We start from the raw sequence: 18,295 nt of genomic DNA on the forward strand, positions 1-18,295 counted from the left end.
AAATGAATGAGCAGCACACAATCCTTAGGCAATGAATGTTAGAATATTTGCAAAGATTCCCTCCTGGACATTCTAAGCAAAAGGGTTGCTAGCCCTTGAAGGGTTTAGACATGTGCCCCTGAGCCAGATTCCTCAGAAAATAGAAAGGTCCTATTCTATGTAAGCTGGACCACCCCATTAGGCCCCCGGCAAGATGCTCAGCAGAGGTGAACCAGAGGGTTGCTGCACCTGTCATGCCTTCCTTTGGGTTTGGTCTTCAGAGAATTAAAGAGTATGTAACCTCAGTTTTTATCAATGTGCTGGATTAGAAGCCCAGGGGCCAGAACCACAATGTCCTTTGCCAGCCAGTCTAGGAAGTTAAAAAAAAGTCTCTCTGGCTTTGTATAGCAGGCTTCCCAGATCTATGGCACAAAGTCCGTTCACTCTCAGTTGTCTGCATCACTTGGATCAGGTCCACTTCAGGTATTTGAGTTGTATCTGGGAGTTTAAACATGCTTCCAACAAGGGAAGGAAAGAGCAAGGGAAGGCATCTCTGCCTACAGAGATGTGTGCAGCTCTTTCTCTTAGAGACGGATGCCCTGTATATAAGGGCGGCTTGTTGATCAAGAAGCTGCCTCCCGGGACTTGATACACATTAATGAGAGGTGACAGAAGACTGTCCTAGAGAGTCCAGAGACATACAGTTTATTGGAGATGCTAGATCCCAGGACTCCTTTTCTTGTAGGCTGATAGTGGTCCATCTTAGTGGCTATTTTTAGATCTCAAACACAATCTTCACCCATCAGCCTGACTTCTGAGAGTGTGAAGTCAGTCTTGTAGGGATCTCTAAAAAGCTGGCCTGATTTACTGGCCACTCCTCTCTGCCTAAAGCACAATGGGATTGGAGGAAGAAGAGACTCAAGGCCCACACATGGTCTTATCAACCTCGGGATGAACGGTGACCCAGATCGGCCTTTTCCTGGGACTGTCACACAAGTAACTCTTAGGAACTCGGGAGATATTTCCATGTGGAAAGAGGGCAATGGGAGTCACACAAGTAAGAGCATCAGTACAAAACAAGACAGAAATAGTCTTTGCTCAGAAACATCCGAAGAGAAGCTCACAGAGAGGCTGCAAGATTTTTTTTGGGGGGGGGGAGCAGAGGATCAAGAGAGCTGGTTTTTACAATTTGTCTCCTTGCCTACATTTCCCTGTGTGGAGATTTCTGTCATTTAATGATGTCATCAGACCAGTGTGCAATACTCTGTAGGGATTTCTTATGTTATATGTCTCACTGCAAGTTTGATGATGGGACTCTTTTACTAGATGTCCAGGTATCCCTTGAAGGATGCACTGCTAGGCTCCAGTGTGGCTGGGTTATCTCATCCTGAAGTAATTTCTTCTGGCATGGGGACACACTCATACGCCACTCCAACTACAAGTCCTGCTGACTGACCACTCAGGATCCCTCAGAGGGTCCCCCCCTCCCTCTCTCTCTCTCTGCCTTTCTCTCTCTCTCTGCCTCTCTCTCTCTCTCTCTCTCTCTCTCTCTCTCTCTCTCTCTCTCTCTCTCTCTCTCTCTCTCTCCTCTCTCTCTCTCTTTCTCATTCTCTCTAAAAAATATGAGACTCTAATTATTCTCATTAAAACAGTTCTTTCTCCCTTTCCCCAGGTGAAAGTGTAGGGCTTCTCAGAGCATCCAGAATGAAGCTGGCCATAACACAATCCTACCTTCACACTCATCTGGCCTATGGTCTTCGCCTCTGAATGAGTCAAATAGGCATTCACTTGAAAGTCAATTATGTCCAAAGTGAAACATCCCAGGTAAAAGGTACTTCTGGAAAATGGAGTGGCAGGGGTGGGCTGGGGAGGGGTATGTGTGTCTGCTTTTCTGGGAGCAAACCTATTATTTCGACTTATAACGATAATCCATTTAACATCTCCTTAATGCTCCCTGATGGATTTCAGGACATCCTCTAGCCAGCTCTAGATCAGAAAGATGGCCAGACACACAAGGCAACGCAGCGTGGGATCTCTAGCTGTGGAAGTTGGCCCCACCACTCACCCTTCTGTCCCTTTTGCCGATGGGGCCATGGCTTGGGGGCAACAAGACACTCAGCCTATGACAGCACTAAGTGATTCCAAGGCCACAGGAGGAAAGCATTTCAGTGGGGACATGTGCTTGACTACAGTCTCCATGTCATCAAGGAAGGCACGTTACAGAGATGAACTTATGATGAACAGGGTCTGACAATGGGAGACCGCTCAAGTGCAGAAATGTTACCTTCCAGGGGACAGGTAACAACTTTCAAATATTAAGCAGCATTTGATATGTATGGCTATGACCTGAACACAGACAGGAGTTATGTGATCTGAATGGTTACCACCCCCAAAAGACTGAGATGATACACTCACTGAATTACAATAAAGAGTCAATTGGACCACTGAATCTTCTTCTGTGATTATTGCTTTGGGTGTTAAAACTTAATTTGGAGAGAGACACAAAAGGGACTTTAATAGAAAGTGTTCAGATTAGATTTTTGAACCTCATCTAAAGGCAGCTGGTGTGTGTGTGTGTGTGTGTGTGTGTGTGTGTGTGTGTGTGTGTGTGTGTGTGTCTATGTGGGAGTTAGATGTCAAACCCAAGTGTGACTCTTCAGGAGCCATCCACTTTGTGTTTCAAGAGTCTCTCACTGGGATTAGGGCACAGTGATTGAGCTAGCCTAGCTGGCCAGTGAGCTCACAGATCCACCTGTCTGTTTCTTCCCAGGGCTGAGATTAAAAGCACGCAACACTATGCTTGGCTTCTATTATCAATGCCAAGTACTTTACTGATTGAGCTATAACTTCCCAGTTCCAGGGGCAACTGGTTTTTATGCTATAATCGGTTGCTCTAGTTACACAAACCAGGTAAAAACTGGTGGGCATGATTACATGAAGGGTCTTCAAGTGCAGCAATGAAATAGAAAGGTTGACCCTTAGCTTCAGTTTTCAACCGGAGTCCCATGGCACCTACCTACCGAAGTAGGTAGGCAAGGAAATTTCAAAGGCTAACTGCTACTGACTTTACAAAACATAAACCCATTTGTGCCAAATAACTCCAATCTTACAAATTTAATGCTCCATAAAAATAACAGATACTTTGAACAGATCTGGAGAAACTGGTGAAAGATGTCTTGGGGGTTGCTTTTGACAGGAAATGCAATGTGATAATTTACCAAGGCCAGTCATTACCAAGTAAGTGAGCAACAAGATGAGTTGAGCTGGAAAGGAAAAGGCTGAGTGGGTTTTAGATCACTCACTCTGTGACTTTATGGTCCAAAGCCACAGCCACCAGATGAGAGTTTAAAAAAAATTTTTTTTTTCATTTCAAAATGCCTGGCTTGGGAATTGGGCAATTTATTTCTATCAATATAATTACCTGGGTATGATTTTTTTTTTACCAGCACCAGCAAGAGAGTAAGTTCCCGTTTTAGAAAATAATAAAGATTTACTCCTCCACTCCCAACACAGCTTGCTTGCTCATCCTAAAAAGTGACACTATTGCTAGATGGCGTCTATTGCTATGGGCCTAATCTTTAATCTAACTAAAGTGCTCGTTAGGTTAGCAAGTCTGGTTATTAACTGTGACGGTGAGTTAAACTGGAATGCTTTCAGAGCTAGAGACCGGCTAGTGGTCAGGCAAGCTATACCTCTTGTTTCTCTGGTCGAGTCCACGAAGCCTGGAGAGAACAAGATACAAAACACAACAAGAAGGCAGTAAAATGTCACATGTTGCTTCAGAGAACTCATACTGCATTCCGTGCACATGCAGCTCCTTTGTAATTCAGAATTTTTTTTTTCAAGGCCCCTTTCAGTAATATGATTATCCCCCCAAACTTAATTTAGAAGTTAGCTGATGTTCAGCTCCCCCCAACCACCTTACGCATGTTAAATGTCTTTGTCAAAGGTGAAGGCATTCTAAACTTTTCAGATATATACATAGTCAACTCCTCCTATGCTAAGAATCTTAAATAGTCTTTGTAATATTTGAGGGCACTATCCACTCTTATCAAATAATCTAGGGTTACCTAAAGAGTAGATTTTTTTTCCTCTACTGAATGTGTTAGAGAGATCACACATATACTAAAGCCATTAAACGCTCATGCATTTTACAACTCAGCATGCATTTAATTAAAAGTGATTAAAAAGAGCGAGAACAGAGCAAGGAGTGGACAGATACAATGAGTGTAAGAGTTTGAAGTCTTTGAGACTACGAGTCAGGAAGCTCTGAGGGTATTGAGTGCTGGGTGGTGACAGTGGCACTTGAGAGCTTGAAGTGGGAAAGGTCCCAGATGGCATTTCGATGGAAGCATGGGCCTTCTTTATCCAACGTGCCACTCATAAGGGAGTGGGAAAACTCACACACATAAGGCTTTGGGGAACTTTCTGCTCAGGTCCCCGTTTGTTACTTTGCCCAGCATGTGAGTGTCTACTCTGTGTAACTTCTCTGTTTTCAAACTCCTGGTCACAGACATCAGAATAATATTGGTTTTTTTTCCCCCCACTGAGGGGCATTCCTGACTGACTGACTGTCCCTGATTTTCAGACGGCAAAGGACACAAAAGATGCTAGAAACAGGGGATGTGAATGAATTAGCAAACATTAAATGCAAGGCACTTTTGTGAGACACGGGGATGGAAATGCTGGGTTACATCGCGTGATTTTGGGATGAGGGAAGACGTGAGAACAGAGGAACATGCACAGGCCAAAGTCATGGTGGGCCAATACGTCAGCTACGGGGGGCCAGACGTACAACGCTAGAAAGCTTGTTTGTCACATGCCAGGGCTGTGTCAGTCTAGGCTTTTCTTTCTTTCTTTTTTTTTTAATGGGGCTATATCATATATGGTTGTTTATTTTCAAATTGTATTCTTCAGTATTTCGGTCCCAAGTAACTGGTGTTCTGTGGCTTTTAAAATAAGCTACTGCTAGGGACACAAGTCTAGTAGCCCGATTCTTCTCCTTGTGCCTGATAGAATGTAGGAAACGTTTTTCTTGGTTCTCACAGTTCAGTGGTGTGGCCCCTTTAAGGCAACCTGATATTCAGATCTGTATACTTAGGAAATAAATTAGGCTGTCATTATTATGCTCCAACTGTTACTAGCTTTTTTTTGCTTTGATACTTATTTTTGGTGTTATATACACATATCTAGTAGCTTATGTGCATGTAAGTTAAAGCACTTCTACATGCACATTAAGCACTCTCTACATACACTTGCCCATATCATCAACAGGTCAGGCTCTGATCACTCTATGCAAAACATTGCCTGATGTCTTGAAGTGGGCACTGGGCTAGTGTCCACTCTCCCTAGCGAAAAGAAAGGTTGAGCTTCAAAAGGATTCAGAGGCTCACAAAATGCTTCGTACATGCCCTATTTGTCTCTTCTGATATTAGCTCCCCACCTTTCTTTTTCCTTCCTGGTGAAGACCCATAGCCTTTCTATAGAGTCACCTCAAAAGTACAGAGACATTCAAACAGCAAATGATGGATGCCCTTTTTTTTTCCCTTTAGGGATGGAGCATGCAGATCCTAATCCCTGGGTCTCAATATGTAAATGGTGCCTGGGATTAGCAACACTCAAACACCTGGCAATATTTAAGATGAACCTGTATAGGATGAGGAATGACATGACAGAGATGTGAACCTTCTAACGAGTAGCAGACACCTCCACAGGCATGTGAAGTCTAACCCATAAAGATTTTCACCTTTCTCTTTTTCTCGGGACAGCAGTGATTGTCTAAGGAGTAGACAAATTTTTGGGTATCTGATCTACCTCACTGATCTCAATCACCTAAACAATCACACTCATCTTAGCTCTTAGTAGTTGCTGTCCTGAGCCAACTGCACTTGCTAAAGCTTAACAGGTTGACGAGACTCAGTCCAGAGACATGAGCAAGGGTATGGTCTGGCTATACTCATCTTGAGTTCATTCCTATTTCCCTTTTACAAGGAGGAATGATTCTATTAGGAAGTCATTACATCCCTGCCGCCTCCTTCCAATGAGAAGGGCAGAATTAGAAACAATCAGTGGTGTGAAAGACAGTGTTGCTGTGATCCATTTATTCTCCTTGCTGAAGGAACCTGAATCTCCAACAAAAGCTACCAGGACTACAGAACACTGTCGCTCCATGACACCGAGTACATCACTTTCTGAGCCACTGACTCGGAAGGAAACTGAGGTCTCTGAACGTGGACTTTGTCCCAGTCAATATTTTCCTCAGTGACTCAGATATTTTGAGTAGAGATCCACACAGGTCTGGAAGCAACGGTAACACAAATGCGAGGCGACAGATGCATTGGCAAAGCTGCTGAATTATGTGCACTTGAACTTCATGCTTAGTGCTAGGGTCGCCATTGGCTGTTCCACCTCATTACTTTTAACATGCAGATATAACATAAGGGGAGCCATCTGAGCAGAAGTACTTCAACTTCCAGACTTGTAAGTAAAGTCCCCATGAACAGTCAGTCAACCCTAACTGCAAGATGATCTGAAATAGTAGTTCTCCAAGCAAGGAGTGTTTCAGAAATGGCCACAATTGGCATTTAGGGAGGGTTGAGAAATGGCAGATACTTTACAATGCATAAGACAATCCCAGTGAAGGGAGAATCATACATAGCCAAAACGACTGTGGCTGAGGAAAAAAAAAACCTGAAGCAAATGAAATACATATAAAAGTCTGCATTGTTGCCTAAGCAATTAATTTCATGAGAACAGGGCAGGAGATGAGTGGCCTAAATGTAGTCCATAAATAGACCTACACATTCTAGGTGACTGTGATGTGACATGATTCAAGGGCTAATGCTATTTTGACTACATGATGGTATCTGGATAAAGATGATAATCCTACTGAGATTGGCTCAGGCTATGGGGTGGGAAGGATAAGATTTTATTGTGTGCTAGTAAAGTGATGCTATAGGACAAAGGGGGGGGCTATGGAAATCATGACATATGAGAAACAGTGGAAAACTGGGTGTGTGTTAAAGGAACAAGGCTGGCTGCTTTTCTTTCAGTGACTCTGACTCCAAGTGGCAGAGGTAGAGGGTTCTGAGTAGTAGCGGGGAAAGAGAGCCCTTTGTGGTAGCGTAGCCATCATGTGTCAGAGATGGGCTGAGTGACCTGACAGGGGTGCTAGAAAGGAAGCCAGGTAGAACCACACAATCCCTAAAGGGATCTTCCAACTATCTCTTAGCCTGAAGTTTTGTGGGTCTTAACTCTCAGGGGGTTTATCTCACTCATTAGATAAACTGGTGTTCCTGTGACCTGCTTAGCAGAGCATCCTGATTTTATAAATAGTTTTCCTCCATTCCTCTAGCTCAATGGTACAGGTGGTCTCGAAACATAGTTACATATAATGGAGCTTTACGTGGGAAAGAATGTGAGCAGAGGTTGCCATAGTAAAAATGACTTGGACTAGAGTTCAGCCTGCTCACAGACAGACCACGTTTCATCACTTCTAGCCGCCTACAGGATCAAACTGGCACCAAGCTTCTTTGATGTCAATATTTAATTGGTAGAAGTGGCAAATTTTATTACCTAGGATTTTGGTTAGGCGAATACAGCAATGTGGCAACATCAGGAGCCTAGCTGGAGAACTGTTCTGACACTGACTGACTCATGATCCGTTAATGCCACTTCAAGCAAGCCTGGAGCTAGTCTACAGTAAAAGACACTGTTATCTAATCTGTGCTGGGCTTGAGTAGCCATCTCAGATCAAGACAGATGATCGATAGAGAAAACTGAGTTGTTAAAAAAAAAATCAGTACCAACTGGGCTTGAGAATGGCCTTTTCTGATGTCTTCGGTCTCAATATTTAGGGAGTATGACCGCATATTAGTACCTAGCTATTTATTCTCATTTAGTAAAAATGAAATCATAGGTGGGAGCCAGAAGTGCCAACCCATTAAAGACAAACCCCAAGCAGGCACAAATCTTAATAATCCTTCTTGTCTAGTTTAACTGTTGAGCTATTTCTAGAAAAGATACAGAACTTTAAAACGTCGTTCATCTGAAATAGATGTTTTTGTCCTTCGCTGTAGGTCAGAGATACACACTGGGTCACTTGGATGAATCTACTTTGAAATCTAATATAGAAAGACCGGCCAAGTGGTGGCCATGTGAATTAAGCCCTGAAATGTACATTGTCCATGTAACACCACAAAAGGAGCCCCCAAAAAAAAAATCTTAGCTGGGAATTGAGTTCCAGTGCATTAAAGATATTATCAAAGTAAACACCTCACTTCTTAATTTAGCTGGCTTTTGCAAATCAAACAGCATATGCGTGTTTCAAAAATATTTAGCAGTTCCTCAGTTGAGTTTTTGTTTAGTTAGATTCAACTCTGGGTATAAAACTTGCAAAAAGAGGAATGGGGTGTTTGGAATCACGTTTTCTGTTCCTTTAGATTCTGCTTTGGTTTCTGTTACTGAGGCAGACATCGTTTCCTCAAATTCCAGTTTTAGCCCTGCTACTGAGTTCTATCCCTTTTGGCTTTATTTCAGTTTTTTTTTTAAAGAGATTTTCTTTAGGTAGGCTGAAGAGTGCTGCATTATCTATCATGTTTGACATTCCGGTCAATAGGCAATCCATTATACATACTCTTTAAGGCTAAGGCTATTACTTCTGAGTAGGTAACCAAGCTTTGGCCAACCAAAACAAAGCCTATTACTACAGGAGATGCAACATAATACTGTAGAGGTGCCATAAAACCATTTCTTTTTCTTTATGTAGTGCTTCAGATTGAATTTAGGGCTATGTGCTCCGCTGTGTTGCTTGTCCTAACAAGATCTACACTGCTCTGAAAAGCAGCCCTTTTTCCTTGTTTCTCACTTGCTAGCAAAGGGCTGCATGGTGTGGCATGGTCACCCCAATATTTATATATTTGCCACCAATAAAGATAGTGTTCCAGCTGCCTACAGATCCCTGCGCCTTAAAGTTAAATGTTCTCAGCCATTCTAACTTGCCAGGGATTTACTACCACGTTCTTAAACTTCAGTAAACACATTACAGAACCCAGGTGTAAGCATCATCATCTAGAAACTGCTAATTATTTTTGCCTTTAGAACAAAATGGAATCCAGATGTGACCGAGAATACAGGCAGACACAAAGGCAACCAAGCTTTTGTGCACAGAGTCCATACAGCATGAGTATATGAGACGCGAGGAAGAGAATTAATAGTCATTCTGGTCCCTGCTGTTTCTGAGAGATACTTTGCTGGGTGTGCCTGAGCTGATGGAAACATCCTCTGGTGCCCCCAGAATTTTGCTTGTCCTGGCTCCTCACAGCTCCACAAGCCTGGGCCAAAAACTCACTATTGCCTCCTCCCCAGAACATCTATATTGACCATGCCCACTACCAACACACCCTTGCCCATCTATCCAGGGAGCAGTGCCCATCTCACTGTGAGAGGATGTTGAGTAGACCACAGCAAGGCAGGCTGGAGGAAGGAGGGAGGTTGCAGGACCCGCTGCGGCTATGGGTGACCACATCCCATCTTCCCATGTGCCAAAGAGAACCGGGCATGGTGTAGGCCTGAGGTACTTCAAGTCTGCATTCCATAGCCCTGAAACTCTTGGGCGACATTGTACCTTTTCTTCACTGCTGATATTTCGGGTGGAAGTTCTCCAGGTGATGGAGGGGATGGGGTCTCCTGAGGCCTCACAGGTCAGAGTGACTTGTTCCTCTAGCTCCATGGCCGTCTGATTCTCTACATAGGTGATTTTGGGCTTTGCTGAAAAGAAAAAAAAATCATTTTTGATGAGTTTAAATTGGTTATTTAGCTCTTAGGGTTTAAATGATAGCATGGACCTCTTTTTAAAGTTTTATTATTTACTAAATGTAAGTCTCAGCTCTAGCTATAGTAGGAGACCCACATCTGCATCCCCAGTGGTTCTGGCAACATTGAAATGACTGTCATAGACAGACAACAAGGTGCTTGAGGCCTGCTGCAGAAGATTGCTACCTGGGCTCAAGCCTTCACGTGGAAATGGCTTTGGGGTTGGGCCATGAGGTTTTCAGCGGGTCAAATCTGGGTGGAATGGAGTCATTCTAAGCCCAGAAAATTTATTTAAGGAAAGCCAAGGTGTAAAAGGAGAGGGAGGAGGAGGTAGAAAGAGAGGGAAAAGGATGGGGACGATAGATAGATAGATAGATAGATAGATAGATAGATAGATAGATGACAGATAGATAGATAGATAGATAGATAGATGACAGATAGATAGATAGATAGATAGATAGATGGAGAGTTGTTTCATGGGACAAGAGGACAAAGTTCAGCATCTGAGATTTTACCCATAAGCCACTGAGGCTCACGAGTGGAGTTTCATCAGAGTCATGAAGTGGTCACTGAACCCCAAGAACCCCAAGAAGGTTAATCTTGGGGGATTCTAGAAGGGAGGGAACCTAGAGAAGAAGCTGTTTTTGGAAGCTTTGGTTGCGTGTTGCAGGGAAGGCTGAGGGCTGGGAGGAAGGAGCTGAGCTGAGTTCATTTTCCAAATGTTTGGAGTAATGTAAGGAACACAAGCATTCCAAAGCTGAGTTAAATGTGAAAACATTAGAGAAAATTGAATTTTCCTAATTTAAAACAATTATAGTCAGAAATTGCTAGACATTCCACAGAAGAGAAAAGATAAGGCTGCACGCACAACTTATTTCACTGCTAGAGAGAAAGGCGAGGCAAGAGAGACATGAAGCCAGAATGACAGGTGGCTTTTGAAATCACTACATTTCTTTTATATTTAAACTCAGTAACTGCAAGTCAGCTAAGAAAATATGGCCTGAAGACATACGAATTGAAGTCTCCCATGTTGCTTCAACAAATAAAAATCTCTGACAAATGGTCTACTTCCAGATAAAAATCACCTGCATGGTTCAAGTGGCTTCCCAAAGTTAGTTACCACAGGACACTTAGCAGATTGTTTTCTCATGGCTGGCACACAGACAAATGTTAGCCAAGTATGGCAAGGTGATGCTGAAACGATGGATCCCATTAGCTCTGGACGAAGCCTTCTGTAGGATGCCTCTCTGCCTTATCTTGATAAAGATGCCTTGTAGGAAGTCACAGCTGACACCGTATCAAATTATACATTTTAGAGAGCAAAATGGAGTGAAGTCACATCAAGGCAAAATGTGAGTTGACTCTTCTGGGCTACTAAAGTGACCCAATGAAGAGGAAAGGGACAGAAGACAAGAGAATGTCGGACTCTCTCAACAGCGACTTGGGGGCTGGAGCTAGTCAGCTGTATGACAGCTGAATTTCTGGAAACTGTAACTTAAGAGTCTGAGATTTGGACAGTGTTATAGTCCTTTTCATGCCCCCCAGAATCTTGTCCTGCCAGTGAAACAGTCAGGTGCCATCTGTTAGCATCTGGTTTATGTGTCTCTCTGTCTCTGAGATGGCTACAGAGATTATATTGTACAAGTGTTTAGGAAAAGGGGACCTACATACTTCTACACTTTCTTTTTTGTTTTTCTTTGTTTGTTTTTGGTTTCTGGTTTTGAGTTTTCCGAGACTGGGTTTTTCTGTTTAGCCTTGACTACTCTGGACTTGCTTTGTAGACCAGGCTGGCCTTGAGTTCACGGAGATCTGACTGCCTCTGCCTCCCTGAGTGCTGAGGTTAAAGGTGTGTGCCTCCACTGCCTGGTCTTTTCTACATTTTATTGAACACAGTGGTGTTTTGTTTTGTTGTTTTGTTGTTTTGTTTTGTTGTTGTTGTTGATTTTACAGGGTGTCACTATACAGCACTGGGTAGCCTGTAACTTGCTTTGAGACCAGCGTGACCTCAGACTCACAGAGATCCATTTGCTTTTGCCTTCCAAAGTGCTGGGGAAAAAATGTGCTGCCAACACATTATTTACAAAGAGGAATTTTGGTACAAAGAGATCTTTGGAAGGGGTGATGCGATCCCTGGCCCCGGAAGCAGTGCTGTTGTCAGCACTAGAGGATGGAAGGCAGTGAATACCCTTTGGGATATCACAGGAATAGAGTGTGAAATGCCGCAGGTATACAGACCTGACTGTGAAATGCCCCCAGAGGCTCACGCCTTGGTGCACTTGGTCCCCTGCTGGTGGCACCGTTGGGAGGAAAGTTGGGGCACTTTTAGGAGGTAGAACCTAGCTGGAGGAAGTACATCACTCAGCCTTTGAGGTTTTATAGCCTGGCCTCACTCCTGGTTTCCTGTCCACTTCTTGTGTGTGGATGAGATGTGATCTCTGCTTCCTGATTGCTAGGCTGGCCTCCTGCTCCTGATGTCACACCTTCCCATCATGCACCACGATACAACGGTACAATAGACTGTATCCCCTTTGGAACTGTAAGCCAAAATAAACCCTTTTCTCCTCTAAGTTCCTTTGTGTGTGTGTGTGTGTGTGTGTGTGTGTGTGTGTGTGTGTGTGTGTGTGTGTGTGTGTGTATGTGTGAGGATTCTTATCTAAGCAGCAGGAAAAAAATACAATAAAGATATTCTAAATAATTACATGGAGATAGAAAACAGTATTGGACAAATAGGAACACAGGCAGAGTCCTCTTGCTTGTGAAAGAGTCCCTCCCACTCCTTGCTAGCACCAGGGGGATCTCTCTAAGGTTCATCTTCCCATGGTTCTTGTTCCAACTTAAACTTTATGGAGCCCAAGAGTTTCCATCTTCCTTCTGCTGTCTCTCTGCCTCCCTGAGACCTAGTGTCGCCAATGGCTGCATGCCTCTTTGGATGAGCTACTTCTCTGTAACTGTTATAAGACACCATCACCAAGACAATTCATAGAAGAGTTTGGTTTGGCCTACAGTTTCAGAGGGACAGAGACCTTCATGGTGGACCCATTGCAAGAAGCATTAGGCATAGCAGCAGGAGCAAGACGCTGAGAGCTCACATTTTTAAACCAAGCCGAGAGAGCCAACTAGGAGCAAGGTAAGGGGATAGGATATACTCTCAGATCCTGCCCCGGTGACTTACTTCCAACCGCAGGCCCATAATTTCTAAACTCCCCCAATAGCCCCACCAACTGGGCACCAGGTGCCCAAATGCTGGAGCCCATGGGGGACATTCCTCATCTGAACCACTACCCTCCTCACTATCCTGTGATGACTGCAAACTAGTCCACACCTCTGCGGTCTGCCTCTCAGCAACAGCCCAGCCCAGCCCACTCCCGTGCCTAGTCCAGGAAGAGCCCAGAGACCTTCTCCCTCAGGCCCCTAGTGGTCTTTCGCTGTCTCTTGCCATCATTCAGTTACAGAAGTCAGGTAAATAAGACTTCTGCCTTCCACAGAACTTGCCTCAGCCCATGGCTGCATGAGATGCTAAGATCATTAGCACAGGCTTACCTTATCTGCAGAGACAAAGATACTTTTTCAGAAGGACCTATGAAGAAGATAGGACCTCACAGCCAATATAGAATGCGGCTCCTTAAGGAAAGGAGCCTGAGGCTGCTAACTAGGGCTCTTATATGGCAGAGCAGGTGCCACTTAGTCATGTTCTTTACACACTGACTGCTACCTGTTCTGAAGCCATCAGAGGTCTGATCCCCTCTTTGCTACCCAAGGTGTAGGCCTCTTTCCTCTTCAACATCATTAAGGTTTCCTGCTGCTGAGCAAACCTTCTCAATCTACCTCAGGGATGACCCATGCCAGCAATCTACAAGGGATAGAGAGCGAAGAAAATGCTCTAACCACCGTTTCACCGGGCTCTCTCACTTCATACTAGTTGCTTCAACCGATGGAGGAGACCAATAGGAGGTGGAAGGAAAGGAGGATTAGAAGATGGAAAGGAGAGAGACAGGGGCTCAGGAAAGCTGGATGAGCTCCCCTGTGGCATTGTGGAGGATGCTGATTCTGAATTTGATACAGCTGGTACAGGTCCACGATTTCCTTGCGGTCTCTCTAAGAGCCTAGCCATCTCTCCTCTGCTTGCCCTGTTGGGCTGTCTAGAGGACATTTTAGCAGCCTTGGGGAAAAATAATGGGGGTGGTGGTGGTGGTGGTGGTGGTGGTGGTGGTGGTGGTGTGTGTGTGTGTGTGTGTGATGCAGATTCACAGGAGTGTAGGGATGTACGTATTCGTTTAGGATGAAGTCTGGGGAGACAAATGCTGTCTTGCCTGTTTCTTCATCTTAATTTCTCTTTTCCTTATCACTTCTCCTAGGCCTTATCCATTCTGCTCATTTTCCCATGGCCCCACATAACCCCTCATTTGGTACCTGTCCATCCTGCCTGAGCCAGTCATTACCACCTAAAGAGCCTGGGAGGGTAACAAGAGCTGTTCTCATCTGGCCACGCTAGAGCTGAGTGAGTTCTGGAGAGCAGCCTCCTAATGCTGGGTTGTGACCCTATGAAGTTACACAATTGCAAAGCAGAGGTGACAAAATGTTTGGCAATTGTGAGATGTTTCCAGACATGAAAAGACCAGAAATTAATTCAAAATCAAATGCAAAATCCTAAGTTGCTTCTGGCAGTGTTCGCCCATGTCGGATTGTGTGACTTCACTGCAGCCTTGGTTCTTAGCGCTCAGCATGCATATGCCATCCCACCACACAACGTGAACAAACACTGGCTGCAAAGCCTCGGCTCAGATTCAAGACCATTGTATGTTATGAATTGTAGTGTTTTTACTGCACATGCAAAGTTTTCTGCTCTTATGGAAACAGAATGGCTTAATTATGTAAAACAACGACTTCAAATATTTTCCTACCATCATTCCTCAGCATGTAAGTATCAAATTAGTGTGTCTTTGGATAGTATTGTGTTAGAATGCTTGATTTTAAAAATTGCTATTTGGGCTGCTGACTTGAGTCTCACAGAAAAATTATTCAATGAGTTTTGGCTTGGGATTGGAGACAGAATTTCCAACAATTTCTGAAATGGCCCTAAACAAATTTCTGCCATTTTGTGCTGTGTATTTATGCAAAGTGGTGTTCTCAGGCTTGATGATTATAAAAACAAAAACATCAAGCAACTCTGAAGAACACTGAAGACATTCTCTGTCCTGTAATAGCAGATATTCAGCCAAGATCTAATTCTTTATTAAATAAACAAGCATGCCCGCCTCATTGGTATGCAAATGTGCTTTCAGTTTTTAAGTAAGTGGAAAATCATATGTGTACCAAAACCATAGTTTTGTTTAAAGATTTCTTAAAACTTCAAAAATTTCTCAGGTAAAAAGTGGAAAACATCTGGAGAGCCCACGAGCAGCGTGGTGGTCGAGGGACAGCACAACATCTCTCACATTCCTACCCATCCTGAGGCCACCCAGAGTTGACAAGGTGCTGATAGGCTGCACGGAGATGTAGCCACCACTGCTATCCCAGGGTATGGACCGAGAAGCCAACATTGTGGCTCCTTTAAAGAGTACCTGTGCTCCCTGTCACATTTGCAAAATAGGAGCAATAACTGAGCCACTTAAATGGCTGTGGTGAGGATTGGGAGGACATATTTGTGGCTATCTGGCATGGCCTAGGATAAGTGCTCCTTCTCCACTGTCTATTGCTGTCGTTATCATTTGATGGGGACAATGCTTTAAAAAGCTTCCCAGAGACAAGCGAGGCCGACTTGATCCCAGGATCATCTCCCCAGGACATGGGTCATGCTTCAGTCAAATGAACTCATGGCTGTTCCTTCAACTATTCACCTCCTCCTGCCAAGTGTCCTAGGAGCTAAAGGCATATGTGTGAGCCAATCAGGCAGAGTCCCTGTCCACAGCAGCTCAAATGCAACACAGTGCATTTCCCTCAACTCTGCCTAGGGCAAGTAATGCCTGAAGCACTTGTCCTGCCATTCTATATTTCATGCAGTGCATCATTTTGATGACTGACTGTTGCCGGACACGATAGGAAATCTTTTGCTATAAAACACCATCACACTGTTGCTATGGAGTCATTATGGGGGGGAAACTGTCATTTAAAATGTCAGCGTTGGACATCTATACACGCCTGTGAATCTACTGATGGGAACAGACTCCATGAAATTTTATTTTAAACTCGGCAATGGCCAGATACACAGTAGACACTCAAGTGGACAGTGCAGATGGATAGTATCTATTCTCTTTCGTGTGTTTATATGTTTATCTCTATCTTTGTGTTCTCAGGGTCTATTTCTATTTATCTCTCTAGCTACTCTATCTAACTGCAAGGGATGTCAATATTTATTCAATGAAGGGATAAATTAACGAATAACCTAGAAGACAGAATGATGGGGGTGGGGGAGATTAATCTGAAGTAGAGAGAAAACAGCATCAATACTGGGCTTTTATGGGTTAGGAAGTCAGCTCACTCAGTGAAGTGTTTGCTTTGCAAACCTGATGATCTTAGCCTGAACCTCAGACCCACATTTTTTTTTTAAAATCAAAACTCTGGGTTTGGTCGGCTGCACTTGTAGTTCCAGCATGGGGAGATGAAGACAGGCAGATCCCTGGAGCTTTCTGCTAGCTAGCCTAGCTGTACTAGCAGGTACCAGCTTAATGAGACCACTGTCTTCCCAAACAAGGGGATGGCACGTTAGCAATGACACCTGAGGCTAACCTTCGGTTTGCATCCTCATGGACATACATGTTCAGTTGCACACACATCTACGCCATATATGTACACATGCTCATGTTTTTCATGAAGTTTAATGTTTTTTTTCTCATGACCTATTTGTAGACCCAGCTGTCATCAAAGAACAGAAGATACTCATCTGTGATGATCAGGGTCATCGGCATAAAAGCACCTGATTTTCAACAGCACATTTGCATAGAGTTCTCTCCATCAGGCTAAACAAGCAGATCCCAACCCTGGCTCCTAGGTGTACATTTTAACAGCTGGGAGGGACAGGGACCAGAGAGGTTTCTCCAGCCTCATGCTAACCAGCATGCTCTACAATGAAGCACTTCAACTGTACCTTTCAGAAAGATAAACAGGGACCATTTGAGAGCCCCTAGGGTACACCTTTCTTTGCCATAAATTCCATTTTGCACAAGCAGGCCAGAAATGCATTTTAATTCTGATTTACAAAGACAAAGCAGATGGTGACATGGAAGCCTTTCCTGTGACTTTCTATTACAGTGGCACACAAGCCAGGAGTTGGGGCAAAAAAAGATGAGGCCACCGGCCAGGTACTGATATGTACTAAGGGACCGTGAGTGCGCCTGGAGCTGTTTAGAGGACCAGGGAGAAAGGAGTATCTAAGACAGCTAGTGTGCTCCCAGTACACTTTGAATGCTGACAGAGATAAACAATCCCCCCCCTCCAAACAAACAGGTCAAGAGGAGTAGGAAGTCCTGATGGCGGCCTGGAGGGCAGTAGCTGGCATAGGGAGAGGCAACAGCAGACTGCTGAGGAAGAGTTCACAGGGAAGCTGCCCTTGAGCTGAAATCTGCACGATGACAAGAAGAAGAAGAAGAAGAAGAAGAAGAAGAAGAAGAAGAAGAAGAAGAAGAAGAAGAAGAAGAAGAAGACTGCTCAGATCTTAGGGAAACGAGAGTCCTGGCAGAATAGTCTCAAAAGCAATGTCTCTGAGACAGGGAATTAGCTCTGAGGCAGAGACAGAAAGGAGGCGGGCACGACTGGAGAGCCTTCTCCGCGGGAGCAGAGGAAGGGAAAGCTGGGGCTAGAGGACCAGGCAGGAGGTAGGGTACACTGGGCCTTGGGGTCAGGCTGGCGTTGACTTTCGTTGCAACAGGGATCCTGGAAAGAAGACTGCCATGGATGGCATTCTGGCTGCCATGAGATAGACAAGACTGAAGGGAGCCAAGGTGAGGAGCCAGGAGGCCAGCTAGGAGGTTGTGTGTTATTAAAGAGGCCTGATTGGTTTCCTGGACTGGGGCTTAGGTGTCACAGCAGGCAGCAAATGGTCGCCTCAAGGATGCATGCCACAGCAGTGTGGGCACACCTTTCTGATGGATAGAACATGCCAAGTCAGAGGAATTTTAGCCAAACAGTGGCCCTGACCCCACACTCCACTGTACCTACCAAAGACCTTGAGGTGGATGGAGGCGTCCTGCTCGCCGGCCTTGTTCTCAGCAATGCACACGTACTCAGCCTCGTCATTTTTGTCCACATTTGTGATGGTCAGCTCAGAACTGTCGTCACTGAAGATGTGCTTCTCGTCATCTTCCTCCTCATTCTCTATGGGTTCCCCATCCCTACACAGAGCGGAGATGCAAACGGTGGTGATTCTGAGCGTGGGGGTTAAGGGGGTTCATTTGCGATCAGTTTCCGCAGAATGCGGACTACTTATGAGACAGGCTCAGTCTACATACAAGGGAAAGACTTCTGAGTAGCACTTCCTTTTATATGCTTTTTTTTTTATACCCCACCT

The 18,295-nt window shown here is 44.4% G+C and overlaps 1 protein-coding gene across 18 annotated transcripts in view; it reads right to left on the reverse strand.

The window, feature by feature from the left end:
- The window catches only part of NCAM1 (neural cell adhesion molecule 1), a 294,929-nt gene that overhangs the window by 42,327 nt on the left and 234,307 nt on the right, over window positions 1-18,295 (reverse strand). For 9 of the 18 annotated variants that reach the window (XM_084781343.1, XM_084781333.1, XM_084781345.1 and 6 more), the window contains exons 7-9: window positions 17,947-18,119; window positions 9,605-9,747; window positions 3,672-3,701 (exon numbers count right to left, since the gene is read on the reverse strand). In XM_084781343.1, coding sequence (XP_084637469.1) covers window positions 3,672-3,701; window positions 9,605-9,747; window positions 17,947-18,119 — 346 coding nt within the window. The remainder of the gene's footprint in view (window positions 1-3,671; window positions 3,702-9,604; window positions 9,748-17,946; window positions 18,120-18,295) is intronic. The other 9 variants (XM_084781347.1, XM_084781346.1, XM_084781349.1 and 6 more) reach the window with 1 other exon arrangement.

This window comes from Acomys minous (assembly GCF_964271855.1).
Source record: "Acomys minous genome assembly, chromosome: 5".
Lineage (NCBI taxonomy): Eukaryota > Metazoa > Chordata > Mammalia > Rodentia > Muridae > Acomys > Acomys minous.